The sequence below is a fragment of the Astyanax mexicanus genome, chromosome 1, assembly GCF_023375975.1.
Source record: "Astyanax mexicanus isolate ESR-SI-001 chromosome 1, AstMex3_surface, whole genome shotgun sequence".
Taxonomy (NCBI): domain Eukaryota; kingdom Metazoa; phylum Chordata; class Actinopteri; order Characiformes; family Acestrorhamphidae; genus Astyanax; species Astyanax mexicanus.
Window position 1 is genome coordinate 10,955,001 of NC_064408.1, and position 20,555 is coordinate 10,975,555.

At 39.1% G+C, this 20,555-nt stretch overlaps 1 protein-coding gene across 1 annotated transcript in view; it reads left to right on the forward strand.

Moving 5' to 3' along the window:
* LOC103046272 (sodium/potassium/calcium exchanger 3) overlaps positions 1-20,555 on the forward strand; it is an 86,972-nt gene that overhangs the window by 42,065 nt on the left and 24,352 nt on the right. The window contains exons 3-7 of the mRNA XM_022665789.2: positions 9,910-9,986; positions 11,405-11,479; positions 13,487-13,571; positions 15,418-15,521; positions 19,737-19,811. Coding sequence (XP_022521510.1) covers positions 9,910-9,986; positions 11,405-11,479; positions 13,487-13,571; positions 15,418-15,521; positions 19,737-19,811 — 416 coding nt within the window. The remainder of the gene's footprint in view (positions 1-9,909; positions 9,987-11,404; positions 11,480-13,486; positions 13,572-15,417; positions 15,522-19,736; positions 19,812-20,555) is intronic.

Genomic DNA, 20,555 nt, shown 5'->3' on the forward strand with positions numbered 1-20,555 from the left:
CCCAAATAATGCAAAGAAAACAAGTTCATATTCATAAAGTTCTAAGAGTCCAGAAATCAATATTTGGTGGAATAACCCTGGATTTTAATCACAGTTTTCATGCATCCTGGCATGTTCTCCTCCACCAGTCTTACACACTGCTTTTGGGGAATTTTATGCCACTCCTGGTGCAAAAGCAGTTCAGCTTGGTTTGATGGCTTGTGATCATCCATCTTCTGTATATCTTTATTGGTGAAAACTGTACTGTAATACAAAGGAGGCTCTGTATACAATATGAGATACAGTTGGGCATATATGAAGACATACAGGTTATGTATGGCATCCTGCAGCACATTTGAACACAGATGTTGCATCTGGACCTGTAGATCCTGCTCCACACTTGTAGGTTACAGAAATTGGCATCCAAGCTGATTTAATAAATGCATGATAGGTGCCAAGGTAGGTAAAGAAAGTGTTGTAATCTGAGGTAGACATTCCAGAGAAGCCCTTGCTGTCTCCGTGAGCATTATCCTGCTGAAAAAATGCCAGTTAAAAGCCCTGCCATAAGAGGCAACCCGTGGATGTCCTGCACAAATTGCTGAGCTATTAGTGTCCTTCATATCAATACGGCCATATGCAATGGCTCAATAGATTGTCACACCAGCTGTTGAAGCAGTGGGTCCCACCACAAAGGTTCTATTTAGAAAAACAACAGAACCTGGATTTTTAGCTAAAGATGATGAAATTAACATGAATTACCATCCAATAATGGGACAATAATGCACCCCCTCTCAACAAAAATCTATCAACTTGGGAAAAATCCAAATCAGGGATCTCTCACCAGGAGGTACACTACCCAAAGTATCCCCTGCTGAGAGCCTTTTATACCTTTATACCTTTTATAGAAGATCCAGTTTCTATTCAAAGTGCATCTTTTTTCGTAAAAAAAAAAACTTTTTTTTTTTTTTAATCATATTGCCCACTGCTGTGACTAGATTGTTTTATACTGGATATAAAAAAATCTGGAGGGAAAATACAGTATGTACCATCTCTAAAGGATAAGCAATTTCTGAAGCTTAATTATGGACATACAAATCACATTAATAGCAAGAACTATTGCCATTATATACCAGTGGGACCATCAAACTCTGACCCTTTCTTTCTGCTTTCCACTTTACCAGCCAATATACTCTCTCTATCTCCGTCTCTCTCTCTCTCTCTCTCTCTCTCTCTCTCTCTCTCTCTCTCAGCCAGTGCAGTTTTACACACAGTCGTTCTTCTCTGTCGTACTCCGTCTCCCAAACGCTTCCCTTGAGAGCTGGCGAGGAAAAATAAATATTTTTAGCAAGTGAGCTTCTGAACCGCCTGCCATCTCTCTCTCTCTCTCTCTCTCTCTCTCTGTCTCTCTCTCTCTCACTTCTTGCATTCTTTTTTTCTTTCTCACTTTCTTTCTCTACATGTGTCTACCTCTCACTGTTTCTCTTTTTCGTTCTTTTTCACTCTCTCCCTTCCTTTTTTTCTGTCTCTTTCTTTTATTCTCTGTCTCTCTCAAAATGTCTCATCTATCTCTCTTTACCTCTCTATTAATCTCTGTCTCTCACTCTCTTCTCTTTCTTTCTTTACCTCTATATTTTATCTCTCCCTCTCATTTATTCTTCATTTTTCTCCTTGGACTTTCTCCCTCTCTCTCAATCTCTCTTTCTCGATCTTCAGTCTCTCTCCCTCTCTCTCTTTCTTTCTGTATTTTTCTGTTTCTCTTTCTCACTCTTTCTCACTCTTTTTTAATCTTTTTCACTCGCTTTCTATCTATCTATCTATCTATCTATCTATCTATCTATCTATCTATCTATCTATCTATCTATCTATCTATTGCTTTCTTTAACATCTCTTAAAACCACTTACTGTCTCTCACTCTCACTCTGTTCTCTTTCTGTTTTTACCGCTATCTTTTATCTCTCTCCCTCTCACTTCTCTATGTCTCTCTTTGGACTCTCTTTCTCAATCTCTCTTTCTCAGTTTTGCTGTCTCTCCCTCTCTCTTTCATTCTTTCACTTTCTGTTTCTCTTTCTCACTATTTTTAATCTTTTTCACTTGCTTTTTAATCTATCTATCTGTCTGTCTGTCTGTCTGTCTCACTTTACCTCTTTCGCTTTACCTCTTTCTTTAACATTCCTTAAAACCACTCTCTGTCTCTATCTTTATATCGTTTATCTCTCTCTTTTTCTCAGTTCAGTTCAGAGGTGCTTTATTAGCATGAATGTAATTACATACACTATTGCCAAAGCAATTAATAATACAAGTAAACAGACGTTATAAAAAAAAATAAAATAAATAAATAATTAAATAAAAAAAAAAAAACTAATAATAACAAAAATAAAATACATAAATAAATCTCTTTAATCTCTTAAATTTCTCTCTTTCTTTAACTCTTTCTCTTTTTTTCAATCTTTTCCACTGTCTTTCTCTCTCTCTATCTCTTTCTCACTTTTTTACTATCTATTTATCTTAGTCTCTCTCTTTCTTTCTTTCTTTCTCTCTCTCTCTCTTTCTCTCTCCCACTTTTTACTATCTATTTATCTCAGTCTCTCTCTCTCTCTCTCTCTCTCTGTCTCTCTCTCTCTCTCTCTCTCTGTCTCTCTCTTTTTTTATTTTTTCTGTGTAATAAATCAAGTCCATGGGAAAAGCTGGTTTCCCCACCCAGCTCCTCACTCTTCCACTTGGCCGCCATTGGCTCCCCACCGCAGCCCATCAACAGAAACGCTGCCCCCTGGGAGAGGGTCTCCATGGCAACTGCCTGCACCGAAGCCACTCGTCAAAACCTTGGTTGGCGCCCGGGGTTTGTCGGGCCGAGCCCCGGGACTCAGAGCCCAGATTACAGCTGAGGGGAGAAATGTGTGAGAGAGAGAGAGTGAGAGTGAGAGAGAGAGAAGGGGACGGAGGAGTCCAGAGTGGCCTTTAGCTTCTGCCCAGCCCTGAGTTCCTAATAGCGTTCAGACCCCAGACTGTTTATTCTTCATACCTCTATTTGAAAAATGTTAGCTACAGGACTTTTTATGAAGTGTGCAGTTCTATATTATATTTTTTATTTGTCTCATGTCAAACTTTGCATTGGCCTTCAGATCTTCTGACTATATGTCATGGGCTCCTGGGGGTCCCTGTGCCTCACTTTGAGAACAGTGGGTTTAGAGTTGGGGCGTAAAAGAACAGAAAAGTCAAAAGTTTGGGTCACAACAGTTTGGTTCAGTACAGGTTTGGTTAACCCCTTAAAATGGCTATGGGTGTAGGTGATACAAAACCCTTTTTTCTGCAGTAAGATAACTTATTTACATGCTGAAAATTTGAGAGCGACTGCAAGACAAACCTAAATTCTGCAGGTTTAAAAAAATAGATCTAAACTGCTGGCACTATGATCTTGAGATCGCCGAGTTCGAATCCTGTTCATGTAGTTTGCCATCGATTGGCTACCGGAGCCTCGAGAGAGCACAATTGGCATTGCTCTCTCTCCGGGTGGGTAGATGGCGCTCTTTCTCCTCATCACTCCAAAGGGTGATGTTGATCAACACAAGGCATCTATCTGTGAGCTGATGTATCAGAACCGAGTCGCTGCGCTTTCCTCCGAGCACAATGCTGCATCATGGGCAGTTGGAAAAGAGGTGATGGCTGATGGCTGCCTCCTGGTGTATTGGGGCATCACTAGTGATAGGGGGAGTACTAATGAGTGGGTACTAATTGGGGAGATAATGGGAAAAAATAGAAAAAACATGGCATTTTCCAGGTATTTGCTTATTTAGGAGTATTTTATCCTCTTCAGTAACACAGATGGCGTGAAATAACGTAGAGAATTGTCTTGTGATGTATTAATTATCGCAAAATCACATTATAATGGCATGTAAAAAATTAGTAAACTAGTAAACGAAAGTTTCTGTATGCTAGTAGTCGTGTATCCTTGCGTATCTGCACAGCTCTGCAGTGTAAGCTTCACAGAACGTAGGTCCAAAGTCCATGAGACTGGAGTCCACGGGTCCAGAGTGCAGAGATTTAAATTGGGCAAGAGCGAGCGAGCTGGATTATCCCGAGGCCATGTGGCGTTCTTTCAGCGCTGCTGCGTTAATGTGTGTTTATACGGTCTGAGCCGCAGAAGTCAGGACTGAAGATGAGAATTACCTGAGAGTGCGTGACTGAGGAGGCCTGCAGGAGCTGAAACATCTCCAGACGCAGGTTATATTGTCTTTGTTGGAGCTCAGATTGCTGTGTGCTGTGTGTTCTTACAGTAATAAGTGTATAAAAATTCATTGTAAAGTGTCGTTCTGGTGATTAGAGGTGGTGATTAAAGTGTGTGATGCTGAAATAAAGCACCACCTTCTGTTCACAGTATTTCCTATAAATTGTAAACCATACATTGGGTTTAATGATGGTCCTGATGAGGGCCAATTTCATCATAACGTTTCTAATAGTCTTTGCATGTAATTTGGTCGTAACGTGAAATAAACCAATCGATGTGCATTCTGACTTTGGAGGATTGCTGTTTTAACAGCACAGTGCTTGGTAATGTGATCAGAGCAGATCATTTACGGGAAATGCAATGTTTCATTGTCTATTCTGTTTATTGTTGATGTAAAAGTGCTTGGGGTTTATTCACTGCTGCGTTTCCATATGTGAATAACAGGCTAGTGTGTACACACATGGGGCACTTGTGTCTATGTTGCTCAGATAGCAATGAGCATATGATTTTTGACATCTGTTTAAGTTGTATTCAGTCAGTGGAGCACCTTAGTTTTTTGTTGCCAACGATAGCAATAAGCTAGAAATTTATTTGAAGACATCTTTTAGATATATTCACAAGCACTATAAGCTATATTTAAATGCAACATAAAATCATTAAATTGTGCTTTTGAGTGCTTTTTTTGTACAAGTTCTGCGAAGATAAGGAGATTTAAGTATGTGTTTTTTAAACAAGCACATATCCTGTACAGCCTAATGCTACTGACAAAAAAAACTAAAGTGCACTTTAATCAGAATTTAATGTCACTATATACATTTAACGTTATATAACGTTATAAACACTGCTTAAAATACATTTTTTTTTTTGGAAATACAGAGAAAGTATATTTAATGTGTATTTTCACAAAGTACATGGCCTTTAAAGTGTACTTTTAGTATTCTTTACTTAATTTGAACATACTTTTAATGCTCTTAAGTATACTTCCTTTTCGCAGGGGGTTGGAGGGGTAAGATAGCAATAAGCATCACAACGTGCCTTGCACAGGGTGTAAGATAGGGCTCATAGTGTATTTTACAATTGATTGTAGCATTAAAAATTGTCCTAAAGCTCAGCTCTGTTCCAGGCTTAAGAGAGCATAAGCCTCTTTCTTCTTTACTTCCCTCAGACTGCGACGTTTTCAGGACGAGGGCTTCTTTAATCATTTTCATTTGTTTAAGGATGGGAACAATGTAAACGTACGTGATCTTGGGATAATACTGGTGGATAATACTCGCTGTCGATATACACGCCGCCTACTATAGAGCACACGACATCTGCCCTGTATCTGTCAGACTGCAGGATCAGGGAGTAATACCCATAAACACTCCAGGCAAGAGACAGGGTTCTTCTGCGTAAGTGAGGGAGGCGCCAGTGGCATGACGATGCAGCCGTCTTATGTATGTGCGCGTCTTTGTGTGTGTGTGTGTGTGTGTGTGTGTGTGTGTGTGTGTGTGTGTGTGTGTGTGTGTGCTCGCGCATTCGAGCCTCCGGTGGCGTGGTGATGCGCTGTTGCTAAAAATAGGCCGGGCTCTCTCCAGTCGTTAAAGTTCATTTTCCCCTCTGCCTGACTGCTGCTGTTCTAACCTGCACACACTGGCTTCTCCAGCCTCCTGCTGTGCCTACACTGGAAAGACAACATACACACATACATACACACATAGTGATACACACAGGAATCCACACACACACACACATCTACCTAAGAGAGCATCAGAGCGAGACGTGGAATCTAAGATAATTTAATTTTGGCTCGTGCCGTCTGGCTGAGGCGGGGGAGCTCTTTGAATGTGATTTCATTAATTAAAGCGCTCTCATTACTTAATCAGATCAGTCACAGCATGATTTACTGACGACATGGTGAAGATTCAGCTCTATAGCTGAAGATCTGGTCTACATATACACACTCATATACCAAAAGTCATGAAGCAGCGCCTGTGAAAAGCGCCTCCATTAGGGGTGGGCGATATGGCTCTAAAATAATATCATGATGTTTCATGGTATTTTCACGATAACGATACATTTGGCGATATGACAAAACACTGAATTAGAAAAATTATTAAGAATTTTATTATTGCATGCAATATGATATGGCTAATTGAGATATTTAAAAATAATAATTTTATCAGTTTTGTTACAGAAGTCAATGATCCAGAATGTCATGATACTAGTAATGCACTCCAAATATCTCCATATATCCAGGATTACAAACAAATTATACTGGACAGATATAATCTGTGTCTAGTAGATATATAATGGTAAATAAGAACAGTGTGATTTTTTTTTTGCTAAAAATGGCAAAAAGTAGTACTTTGATGTAATGATTAGGGGTGGGTGATATGGCTCGATATTTCAGGGTATAATATCATTCACGATATTCAAAAATTTTGGCGATATTATCACGTACGATACGATATGACACACCCCTAATCTCCATTCATTACTCTGTAGGTAGAAGTATACTGCAGATACTAGAGTTTAAAATACTTGTGTAGAAGTTGAAGTATCAAATCAAGATTTTTACTCTTTAAGTGAAAGTGTAAAAAGTGTACTGGATTCAAAACTACTTAAAAGTATAAAAGTAAAAGTAATGTAAAATGGGGAAAAAATAATGTCATTAAGAACAAAAGCTTAGTCCTATAGCTTAGTCCTGTAGTGCTCTACCTCCCCCTCCCCAAAAAACATTTTTCTAAAAGCCATAATGACTATAATGTTCTATTATTAAAATGATAATGTTGATAATATAATTTGGGATGCACTTGGCTGTTCCTTGTTTCAGCTGCATATACAGTATGCTGATTGTAAATGAATGTATTTTAGTAGAATAAAGTAAATATATTAAAGTTATTAAGTCTTAGTTGGATTGGAGTTTGTCTGGAGATCTCTTGAGTCTCTGCACGGATCATCATCATACTAGACTACATACTTAACATATGCTATGTTCTTGCTGGAGTTTGGGGGGGGGACGTGTGCAGATGTGATGGATCACAGTATAAACCAATAGGGAATCAGAATGGTATATCTTTATACTTCTCTACATCCAATCACAATCAGATTCACTCTATCTGGATGGAGAGATTTATCTGGATAGGGGTTTTATTGAACGATGAGAAGCCAGATTGAAAACGAGCTGAAATAAAACAGGAGTAACGAGGCTATTTTTATTGAAATGTAAGGAGTAGAAAGTTTAGATAATTGTGTGAAAATATAAGAACTAGAAGTAAAAAGTTGTTTGAAACACGAGTATAAATAACCATAACTGCAAACAGAAGACAAGCACATCTGGCAAAAAATACCAACTACATCCAATGCATGAGCCTCTACAAGCAGCCCAAAAGCATTAGGCTACCACCCCCATGCTTAACAGGTGGAACATTGTTCGTGCACAGACAGTGCCTTGCAAATGATTTTTCATGATGTATTGTGTGTTTTTCTGCCTGCTAAAATGCTTAAACAGTAAATCAAAAAATATTTTATTTTAGAGGCTTCATGATGGGAACCATGTGACATGTTTTAAAGCATTCATTTTTTTGCCACTCTCCCACACAAGCCAGTTAAATGCGGGGCTCCTAAAACTGTTTAGCACCTTTTGAACTCCAGCACTCTCCACACGGCTGCTCAAACTGCTTAAGTACATCTGCACTGCTGACCGGTGTGGGAGAGCGAGGGGAATAAACAGCGTTTTCAGATGTTTAGTTTGGAGTTATATTTTGAGACCTAATTCAGTACTTTTGAACTTTTAGCCAAAATATTTTAAAAATTCACCTTTTTAGGGCAAAATCCTGAAGTGGCAATTCTAAGCATTTTCTGTAAAAATGTATCATGGCTCTAAACGCTAAATTGCTACAGTACAGATGTCCTGTCTACAATCTAACTAATGATTTCTTGGTAATCAATTAATCTGCAAAATATTATTTTGGTTAATTGATTATTAATCAGATAAAATGAAATAAAACTAAATTTGATTTCCACCATTTTATTTAATAAACTAAATTGTATTTTTACTAATGTTGTAATTGTATAAATAACACACAGCTTACCATTATTAAAAATATTAGTGTTTATACTAGAATTAACCTGACAATTGTATTACTAATATTATAATTATTACTATTATAAAAAAGAGACCACTTATAAATTATGAGTTTCTTTGATTTTACCAATTTGAAAACCTCTGGAATATAATCAAGAGGAAGATGGATGATCACAAGCCATCAAACCAAACTGAACTGCTTGAATTTTTGCACCAGGAGTAAAGGCATAAAGTTATCCAAAAGCAGTGTGTAAGACTGGTGGAGGAGAACATGATGCCAAGATGCATGAAAACTGTGATTAAAAACCAGGATTATTCCACCAAATATTGATTTCTGAACTCTTAAAACTTAATGAATATGAACTTGTTTTCTCTGCATTATTTGAGGTCTGAAAGCTCTGTATCTTTTTTTATTTCAGCCATTTCTCATTTTCTGCAAATACATGCTCTAAATGACAATATTTGTAACTGTAACTGTTTTAAAACGTTGCTAAATGTCCTTATAATGTTCTCTGTTTGCTGGGAATATGCTGAGAGAGCAGAGACTCACTGATAATGAGGATTCATATACAGTGATATGCCAATAAAGGCCGTGGGACAGAAACTAGTATTGTGTCCCATGAATTTTTCCATGTATTTTTGGAAGCTAAAGATTGCTGCACTGACCTGTGGGATATGTGTGTCTCTCCTGCATTGAGTCTCTGAGAAGAGTTTTCTGTTCACATGGACAATTCCAGCCAGACACTGCCGGTCACAATCATTAGCATCCATCTACACCTATTATCAGGCCTCATTTCAGCTCATTCCATTTCAATAATTCATGTTGCCTTACCAGAAGGATGGTGAATGGTGTTTAATGGACTTTTGGTGTAGTAAAACATGATAAAAAGTACTTACCTTTGATGAATAGCACACCTCTGTTCTCCCACAGCGTTCTGAGATCCAGAAATTTTAACAGTTTGTCCAAAAACACCCTTCAGAGTGGGTGATACGGGGCATAAATTTGCCCTGATAGATCGCTTTTTCCACCGTTATCCAGCTCTAAGTAGCTCCACACCTCCTTGCTAGAATCTGGAGAGCCCTGACTTTTGAAACAACGCATTAATAACTTAAAAAGTGCAGAAGAAGCTTATTAAAAAACACTGTTTACATCCCATAACGCTAGCTTCAGCTCCGCCTCCTGGCGCCGGCTGCTACGCTATGCGGAGTCTATGTATATATATGTCTATGTTATTTTCAGTTCCTGGCTCTCAGAACACTGTTGGAGAACAGAGGTGTGCTATTCTTCAAAGGTAAGTACTTTTTATCATGTTTTACTACACCAAATTGAGTTCTCCTTTAACCTCACTCACACAAGATAGCACCTCATAACTTATACATGTATTGGCGTTCTCAAGCCGCTCCCTGATGTAACACTGTAACACGATCAGTTTAAATACTGTTATTACATGATTTTTGGTGAGTGCTCAGAATTATGTCACGCTTAGCATGTCATCATCTCAAGGGTGCTAGGAGTAGCCGCGCTAAGGGTAATCCAGCGTACCTAAGGGTGATGATTGGAGCGTTCCGCTGTGTTGAGTGCGCGAGGATTACGATGTGTATAAGGGTAATTGGCTGTCATTCTTTCTCTCTTTTTCAGCCATCAATGAGTTCCCCCAAGACATCTTCACCAAGGAGCAGAGGAAGAGGGGGGCTGTGCTGCTGCATGTGCTTTGTGTGAGTGAAATGCATGCTCGCTCGCTCTTTCTCTTTCTCACTTATACACACTCACACACACACACACACACACACACATGCACAAATGCCAGGGAGAGAGATCCTCCATCATCAGAGATTATATGGTTGACCTTTCAGGGCGTACAGAATAATGGACAAGCTATCGTATCCTAACAGACGGCTCTAAGCCATTGTTACGCCGCTTTTGAAAATCACTAAAACCTAAAGCTGTACGCACTACTGACTCCTACCACGTCTTTATAGGCAAGAATATAAATGAAAAGTTACTACTTTAAGCGTTTATTTCTTTTATTGTTGATGATTATGGTTTACAGCCAATGAAAAGCTAAAAACTACTTTTGGCCGTGTGGGCAGTGTGCCAAGTCCTGCTGGAAAATGAAATCCACATCTTAATAGAAGTCAGCAGAGAGAAGCATGAAGTGCTGTAAGATTTGGACTTGATACAGTATAACACAGTGGATCAACACCAGCAGATGACATGTCTCTCCAAACCATCACTGATTGGTGGAAACTTCACACTAGACCTCAAGCAGTTTGGACTGTGTGTCTCTCCACTCTTCCTCCAGACTCTGCTCCCTTGATTTATAAATGAAATGTAAAATTTACTGATGATCAGTGATGGTTTGGAGAGACATGTCATCTGCTGGTGTTGATCCACTGTGTTTTATTATCAAGTCTAAAGTCAGTGCAGTTTTGTTTTCTCACAAAATCTTACAGCACTTCATGCTTCCCTCTGCTACTGACAACTTTTATGAAGATGCGGTTTTCGTTTTCCAGCAGATTTTTATTTTCTAGTATGAGATAATATTAAGAATCGAATAAGGGCGCAGAGTGGTCCAGCAGTCTAAAGCGCTGCCACTTTGATCAGGAGATTTTCAGTTAGAATCCTGGTCATGCAGCTTGCCATTAGCTGCTGGAGTCCTGAAAGAGCACAATTAGCTGTGCTCTCTCTGTGTGGGTAGATTCCCTGTGCGCTCTTTCTCCTCATCACTCTTAGGGTGATGTCAATCAAAGCACGAGGCATCTGTGAGCTGAGGTATCAGAACCGAGTTGCATCAGCAGCAGTTTGAAAAGAGGAGGTGGCTGATTTCACATGTTTTGTAGGAGGCATGTGCTAGTCTTCACCCTCCTTACGACCTAGCTTAAGAAGTTAGGAGTAAAATAGAAGAACATTAGAAATAAATCTTAAAAAAAAGAGAACCGAATGTAGCGTGTATATATATTTTTTAATCGAGATACAGTATAATATGTCCATATTACTATAACGCCCAGCTCTAGTTCCTAGTGATGAACAGTCCTCACTTTTCCTTATTATACTGTGTCTTATTATTTTTATCCCGTGTCTTTCCTCCTACTCCCACTCTCTCTCTCTCTCTCTCTCTCTCTCTCACCTCCAGGCCATCTACATGTTCTACGCTCTCGCCATCGTGTGCGATGACTACTTCGTTCCCTCCCTGGAGAAGATCTCCGAGGTGAGAAGTGGCTCTGAGTCTATCTGGCGTTCCTGGAAGGCCGGCGTATGTCATGTCCGCGCCGAGTGATGACAGCCCAATTTGTTGCCTCCCTGCCGCTCGAGATGCTAACGCAGCGGTGCCGCGAAATCCCGGTTAAAGGTCTTGCTAACGAGGAGCATCTGGGAAGCGCGTTCTTCCTCGGATTAGGCCGCCTCGCCTCGCTCCACGGCTCCTCAGACTCCTAAACTGGGGCTTTTCACCCTCAGAAAAAGCTGCCTTTGTGGAGTAGGGAACTGCTCTAAAAGGAGCTTAGCCAAAGAAATGGGATTGAATCAAATCATAATCCCACAAGATATGTACCTCATTCCGTAGTGTCCGGATGCCATTCCGGAGGGGCGGGAAACCCTGCGCACTGAATCTATACTACCTGACCTAGATTTCACTCTGCTGGTGTGTGGAGATGTGGAGAAAGATTACGACAGAGAGATTTTCTTACTTACAAAGGTCAAGAAGCTACAGGCTAGAATGGCGATTTTGCTCCTATCAGCTGTTTTTCAGAAATCTGGAATTATTTAATCAATCTGTAATCAAAAAATAAATGTTAAACGAACCATAATATGTTTTATATTTTAGATTCTTCAAAGTAGCACCTCTTGCTTGGATGACAGTTTTACTCAATCAGCTTTATGAGGTAGAGTCACCTGGAATGTTCAGATTTCAGTTAACAGCTGTGCTGAACTCATCAAGAGTTAATTACTTTGATTTCTTGTCTCTTAATAAAGTGTTTGAGAGCATCAGTTGTAAAGTAGTGAAGAGGTAGAGTTACAGGTATACAGTTAATTACTCTATTTGAGTAATGTTCTAATCCAGATTATGAGAAGCTACAACTACTCAACTAAGTAAAGAAAAAAATACTTTAAGAAATGAAGATCAGTCAATCAGAAACATTTCAAGAACTTTCAAGAACGTATCCTATATTGTAGGAAGCAAAGAAAAATATACGAACATTAAATAAGAATGTGTGTCCAGACTTATATAATATAATATTTCAGAAATTAAAGAAACTAAATTCAGGAGAGATTTAATGGCCAAAAAAAGGTCACACACTTTAATATTTGGTTGGATCACCTTTAGCTTTGATTGCAGCACACATTCACTGCAGCATTGTTTCAATAAGTTTCTGCAATGTTACAATTTATTCATTTTAATCCAGTGTTGCATTAATTTTTCACCAAGATCTTGCAGCAGCAGCATTGATGATGGTAGAGTCTGACCACAAAGCACAAAGTCTTCTCCATCCAGCACATCCCAAAGATTCTCAATGAGGTTAAGATCTGGACTCTGGTGAACTCTCTCTTAATCCATGTGTGAAAATGATGATCTCATGCTCCCTGAATCACTCTTTCACCACTCTTTCATCTTGGAATATGCCCGTACCATCAGGGAAGAAAAAAATCCATTGATGGAATAACCTGGTCTATATTCAGTATATTGAGGTAGTCAGCTGACCTCATTCTTTCAGCACATACTGTTGCTGAACCTAAACCTGCAGACCAACTGCTGCATCAACCATCAACTCCACATCATTTACTTACTTAAATCCAGGTGGACTTTTTTTTGGCCAGGCAGAGTATATTAGACATGCAGATCTTGCTCTATACAATCGTATTGTTGATCTCAAAGCAGGTAAACTCAAGAAGAAAGGAAAAAAAAATAATAATAAACACACTTATCCTCATGCGGTATTGAACCCATGTCGTCAGGGTCGCGGTCCAATACGCTACCTCTGCCCTGGGTAGTGAATTGGGACACGGCTGGGGAAAAAACGCCCTTATAAGGAGATAGGGAGCCCAAGAACGGGCGGAAAAACGAGAACGGGTGGAAACTAAAGTCACGCACAAAAAAAATCATTATCGTTCATTATAGTTCAAACAACATCACAGGCCGGATGTTTCATGCTATTGCCGACCCCTGATCTAAGCTGTCTCATCTCTAACTACTTCTCTTTCTATCTATCTACTCCAGAATCTGCACCTCAGCGAGGACGTGGCGGGAGCCACCTTCATGGCTGCGGGAAGCTCCGCCCCCGAGCTCTTCACCTCTCTGATTGGTCAGTTCACTAACAGCTTCTGCGTCCACTTATTATGCCTGGTTATGTAGTGTGTTTGGTCACAGCGTTGCGACACTAAGATCTTGTTACTCGAGTATTAAAAGGTTCTTAACACTTCCAGGAAAGCGGGTCACACAGCTCTAAATGCGGCGTGTTTGGAATTGCTTCACAGGAGCCCACTAGATGTCAGCTTAGCCCCCCGTCGAACGTTTTCACAATAAAAATGTGCAGGAAAGCACACGGCTGCACTTAGAGTGAGCACAGCAGAGGCCGTGCCAGAAAGCGTACGTCTGCAGTCAAATTCATTTGGGTTCTTTTTTGTGAAAAAAAGCGCCTGAGTGTTTTAATTCATCAGCAGGTGGGCATCCCAGAATAATCTCTGAGCTTTAGAACAGAAGGCCTCGTAGATATATACTCAGGCTGGGGTGTGCAGGAAGATGTACAAGCTGTATTGTACTGTAAAGGCAATATTATAGTTCAGAACCCAACAGAAATAAAATTACTGTATTTTTTGCACTATATTGCGCACTTAATTTTTTTCCCCAAAAATTGTCAGTGCGCCTCATAATCCAGTGCACCTTCTGTATGAATTTTACCAATCAGGTTGTAAGGAGAAGTAAAGCCACTCTCCAGAAGGGGCTGGAACAGTATTAGCATTAGCTGCTAACCACCGTGCTAAGCACTAGCACTTGCCTATCAGAGGTGAGCATTATCAGACTGTAGCCTGCTGATAACTCTGACTCGACTAGCACTGCTGGAAGAGCATTAGCATTAACCACTTAACATGCTAAGCGCTAGCTCTTTCACCGTTCAGAGGTGTGTATTATAAGACTGTAGGCTGCTGCTAACCCTGACAAGCACTGCTGGAGCAGTATTAGCATTAGCAGCTAACCACAGAGGTAAGCTTTCCCTGTTCAGAGGTGAGCACATCGGACAGTAGTCTGCACATTTACTCTGTTAAAACAAGCTAGGTGGGACAAAACGCTAGTTAATATCATCCTGCCTTACCAAAACACTCAGGGTTCCTCAGTGTAGCGCCGCCGGACGGCAGCTAGGTGTTAGCGGCTAATGCTAGTGCTGGGGAAATTAGGGAATCTAAGCTTACTGTAAATAAACGGAAGCGCTTTACTCACCCAAATAAACATAACAAAAGTTTTCAGGAGAGAAATCTGTGTAGACTAACATTCAGCACTCGTTTGATTCTAAAAGAAAGTTTTTTAAGAATTACAGTTTTGTTTACTTAGCTTAGCTTTATTTAACTTAGTTAAATACACCACCCAGCGTTGAGATCTGCTGAATTAGAAGGAAAACATGGCGACACCCCTGTTCCTTACTAGTGTAGCTTAATGCACCTTATAATCCAGTGCACCCTTATGCATGAAAAGAGACCAAAAAATAGACATTCTTTGATAGTGAGCCTTATAACCAAAAAAGCTGAATGCTCAGTGTAATTTTTATCAGTTAAATTTGCTGACCATTAGAGTCTAATTTTGAGAATAACAAATTGGTGTAAAATCCCATTATTTTAGTAAAAAAAATGAGTAAAGGTTAACTTTTCCATTTTCCTGAAAGTAGAGGTTCCTAGTGGTGTCCTATGACAATCAATCCCATACATCTTGAATTTTCTCCCACAATTCCTGCAGATTTTGCAGTAGCGGTTTCCAAGATGAATTGGCCAACAGGAACGCTCCAAGATATACTAAAATACAATATTTACACATTGAGTTAAATTGCTATTTTGGAAAGGTTTTTTTTTCCATGGCAGGAAAGATGTACAAGCATAATACAGTCATCTGCTGTTTAGTTTGTGTATGACTATTAAAGATGGCTTCTGTTTCATTGGCAGGCGTGTTCATCACTAAGGGAGATGTAGGTGTGGGGACCATCGTTGGGTCGGCTGTCTTCAACATCCTGGTCATCATTGGAGTGTGTGGCATCTTCGCTGGCCATGTGAGTTTCTTTATTCAGGAGAATAAAGTAGTAGTTAGAGGTGTTAGGGGAGTAAGTGCTCTTTGAAGAGCTCTGTCTTCAGGAGTCTCTTAAAGATAGTGAGAGATTCTCCTGATCTGGTAGTAGAAGGTAGTTAGTTAGAGGTGTTAGGAGAGTAAGTGCTCTTTGAAGAGCTCTGTCTTCAGGAGTTTATTAAAGATAGTGAGAGATTCTCCTGATCTGGTAGTGGAAGGTAGTTAGTTAGAGGTGTTAGGAGAGTAAGTGCTCTTTGAAGAGCTCTGTCTTCAGGAGTCTCTTAAAGATAGTGAGAGATTCTCCTGATCTGGTAGTAGAAGGTAGTTAGTTAGAGGTGTTAGGAGAGTAAGTGCTCTTTGAAGAGCTCTGTCTTCAGGAGTCTCTTAAAGATAGTGAGAGATTCTCCTGATCTGGTAGTGGAAGGTAGTTTGTTCCACCATTGGGGAACTCTGTATGAGAACAGTCTGGATTGCTTTGTGTGAATGTTGGGCAGAAGAACAGAAGTTCAGTGTTTGAGAGATTTAGTTGAAGGTGATGCTTCTTCGTCCATGAGGATATGTCTGAGAGACACTGTGATATCCGTGCAGAGATTGACGGATCTTCAGGTGAGAATGACAGATAAAGCTGGGTGTCGTCAGCAAAGCATTGGTAAGAAACCATCTGGGATGGCGTTTCTTTTTTGGGGGGCCAAAACTGGACTGGCCCAACTGTAGCCATCTGTATAGAGTCACTGCCATCCTTCCACAGAGCTGTGTGAACAAGCTGCAGTAAATATGGTCCAGAACTAATAGATGAACTGTTTAAAATCTGGGTCCAATAAAACACCTACCCATCTGTTCTGCAGTGCGTTATTCTCCAACTCTGCTGAAGTCCATTAAAACGATACTGTCCAACTTTTTCCCACATTGTAAACAACAGTATGTTTCAACATTGTAACGTTCTGCTGTGTTTTGATCTTGTTGGCCTGGGCTACACGTTCCAGAGCAATTACCGCACTGCAATAATGGTGTCTAGAGGCTACTGTTATTATGAGGGACCTTTTATCTGACACCAGCAGCGATGAAAAGTTGTGGATGTAACTTTGGCGCAATAAACAGAAGTGGTGTTTGTGGAGGCGCAGTTTTAAAGCTGTTTAATTAGACAGGAGAAGTAGAAAAACAGAAAATCTGCTGCCAGCTTTATAAGGTACAGTGGTGTGAAAAAGTTTGGCCACCACTGATCGTTTTCATGATTTTCCTTCATAAATCATTGGTTGTTCTGATCAGAAATTTCAGTTAAATACAGTACTGTGCAATAATCCTTTAAACAAAATTAGGGAGGTACATACATTTGGGGACCCTTGTTGTTTTATTGATTTGAATACATTTAGCACTAATTATTAAAACAAAATTATTTTCACCTCTTTGAATCTTCTCTGAAGAGCGGCAACCTGGGAGCCTCAAAACACAGCTCTCAAATGACCTGAAAATAAAGATTGTTCAACATCATGGTTTAGAGGAAGGATAAAAAAGCTCAGATCTCAAGAGATTTCAGCTGCAGTTTCCACTGTGAGAAACATAGTGAGGAAATGGAAGATCATGTAGGCACAGTACTAGTTCAGACCTGAAGTGGCAGAACAAAAAAAATATTAGATAATCAGAGAAGAAGGATGGTGAGAACAGTCATAGTCAACCCACAGACCAGCTCCACCTATAGACCTACATCATCTTGCTGCAGATGGAGTCACTGTGCATCGTTCAACTATTCAGCTCACTTTGCACAAGGAGAATCTGTATGGAAGAGAAATGCAGAAAAAGCCTTTTCTAAAAACACACGCCACAAACAGAGTCGCTTGAGGTATGCTAAAGCTAAAGCACATTTAGACAAGCCAGCTTCATTTTGGAAAAAGGCGCTGTGGACTGATGAAGCTAAAATTGAGTTATTTGAAAGGCTGTTATTTATGCATGGAGGAAAAATAACACAGCATTCCAACACAAACACTTCTTTACTGCTCCCCACAGTAAAATGTGGTGGTGGTTCATCGTGCTGTGGGGCTGTGTGATCAATGCAGGTACTGGGAATCTTGTTAAAGTTGAATTTTGCATGGATTCCAGTCAATATCAGCAGATTCCTGAGAACAACGTTGAAGAATCAGTGAGAAAGTTGAAGTTAAAGCGCCGGGGCTGGATACTTCAACAAGACAACGACCCTAAACACTAAACCCTGCTCACAATCTACTAAAGCATTCATGCAGAGGAACAAGTACAACATTTCTGGAATGATCATCTCAAATCATCTCAGTCCCCAGACCTGAATATTATTGAAAATAATCTGTGGTGTGATTTAAAGTGAGCTGTTCATGCTCAGAAACCCTCAAACCTGACTGAACTGGAGATGGTGTTTTGTAAAGAAGAATGGTCCAAAATACCGTTAACCAGAATCCAGACTCTCATTGAAAGCTGTACGAAGCGTTTAGAGGCTGTTATTTCTGTAAAAAAGAAGGATCTTTCTGTTGTGGTGCCCAAAGAATTATTGCACACATTCTGTAAATCCTATAAACTTCATTTCCCTTCTCAAATATCACTGGATTCGTCTGCTATATTATATACTGTATTAACTGAAATTTCTGATCTGAATTTATTATAATTTATAAAGAAAAATCATGAAAATGATCAGGGATGCCCAAACTTTTTCATACCACGATATATAAGGTACATGTTGTTGACTGGACACAAGGCCGTCTTGCACCTTTTTCGTCTGTGCATTAGTGTATATATGACGTCTGGTGTGAAGTTAAGGATTTCAGGGTTAGCTTTATTGGAATATGAAATTAAATAGTTGCAGTGTGTGTGTGGGATGGAGATATGTGGATCTTTGTTTATTGTCACACAGGTTGAGAAACAGAATGAGTCAGATTTATTGTTTGTAGTCACTGCGTTAAGAATTTAAGTGTCCTTTTTGATAATGAGCTCAGTTTTAAATCACACATCACGGCTAAATAGAGGACAGCATACTTCCGTCTTTAAAACATTGGGAAGGTCTGAGACATTCTTTCTCCTACAGCAGCTTGTTCATGCCTTTATTACTTCAATTATAATCTATCATCTATAAATTAAAGTGGTAGTCCATATAATTAGTTTCTAAACTAAAAGCAAAAACATTTCTGAGTGGAGAAGGGACAAAATATTGTGTTTAATGGTACCAGTGTGCTGAAACGGCCATCCCTGCTAAGCCTAATATATATTCATTCTAAAAACTGGGGTGTCGGGTCTCTTTTAGCGGGAGTTCCTCTGACCACGTCACGCGTCTTTATGTACTTACGTCACACATACAGCCTCTAAAAGAGGATCTGGCTCAGTTTTACTGAACGTGAGCGGCTGGTGGAGCATTGGAGACTTCAGAAGAGGAAATTCAGAGCTCAGTAGCTCCTCCATTCACTCATAGTAAAACCAAAGAAACGAAGGAGTGAAGTTTCTGACTGTGTGCCCTCTCTCTCTCTCTCTCTCTCTCTCTCTCTCTCTCTGACTGAACATAACCTGGAATCAGATCACACCCGCCCAGTTTAAAATGATTCTTCCACTTGTTTGGTGCAATTACCCATTCTCACCAGAGAGAGCCCTAAATCCCCTAAATCCCAAAATTCACAGAAAGCAATATGAGTGTTTTTACCTGAAAAAAGCAGCACATATGATTTGAACAGTAATATAATATAATTATATTTTCTACTTCTCATATTCTACTTATTGTAAATATAGTTCTGTGGATACTAGTGGGATCCTTCACTCAGGTTTTTCACTCACCTGTTCACCTGTAGCCTGTGATGTGACAATAGATTTAATTTGATTTGATTGGATTTAAAAACATTTTTTTCATGTAAATTAGCATTTTATAGCATTTTATAAAAATTAGGGTTATTTTTATTTTGTATTTTATGTTTACCTGTCACTTATCTTTTCTAAAAAATATTTATTTTATTTATTTATATTTAATAATTTGTAATTTTGCTTCTCTGTATCTAATTTCTTTTGTAATGACTGCAAAAGTTTAATTAATTGTATTAATTCTTGATTCTAATTGTTTAGCTTTTTATGTTCATAATGTGGTCAGTGAAGCACGTTGAGCTTCAATAATGTATGAAAAGTGCTGTATAAATAAAGAGTATTATTATTATTATTATTATTATTATTATTAATAAAGTGTATTTAATGGTGCTGTTTGCAGACTGTGGCTCTTACCTGGTGGTCTCTGTTCCGAGACTCTATCTACTACATCCTCTCTGTTTTGGCCTTAATAATGGTGAGTATATTAATGTGTGTATGACATAAAGAGGTTCTGGTAATGGCTTTATGGAGATTAAAGGAATAGAATGAAAGAAATTTGATGTATAAATGACCCCGGGTGCAGTCCATCAGCCAGGTAAAAATGAGAAAACAGATTTAGTCTGATATGATCTCATTTTTTAAAATACATGTGCAACACATGTCCAGGTATTTATGGGTTTGACGCAGATAAATGGACGTGGTTTAGCTTGAGGGGGATTCTCTGAGACAGGTGCTGTTTGGATCATATTTTTTTAATGAGACAAATACCTCATAAATTGTATTTTTGATCAGTTCTTTTGATAGTTGGTTAGATAAGCCTTCAAGAAAATACATTCTCACCTCAGGCATGAATATTAATCTTTATTTTACGAGTTCAACCTCGTAAAGCACCTGTTTATGATCACTGATTTCATCTCTGATGTTGAGCTTTTTACATTAATCTGTTTTGAACAAAACAGTTCTTGGCAAAAAAGTGCCTACTGTAATGTATTTTACATTTACATCATTAATATTACAGTGAATTTGGTATTCTAACAGTTTTTACAGTGATCTAAATAAAAGGTATTATTACTACAAAATGTGGTTTGTTAAATTTGGTCAAAACTCTCATAGTGATCCAGATAACTTGATAACTTGGTGAAATTAAACAGTTTATCATCTCTTTGATTGTTTTTTTATGGATAAAAATGATGATAAGGGGAAATATGAGCTAAATGTT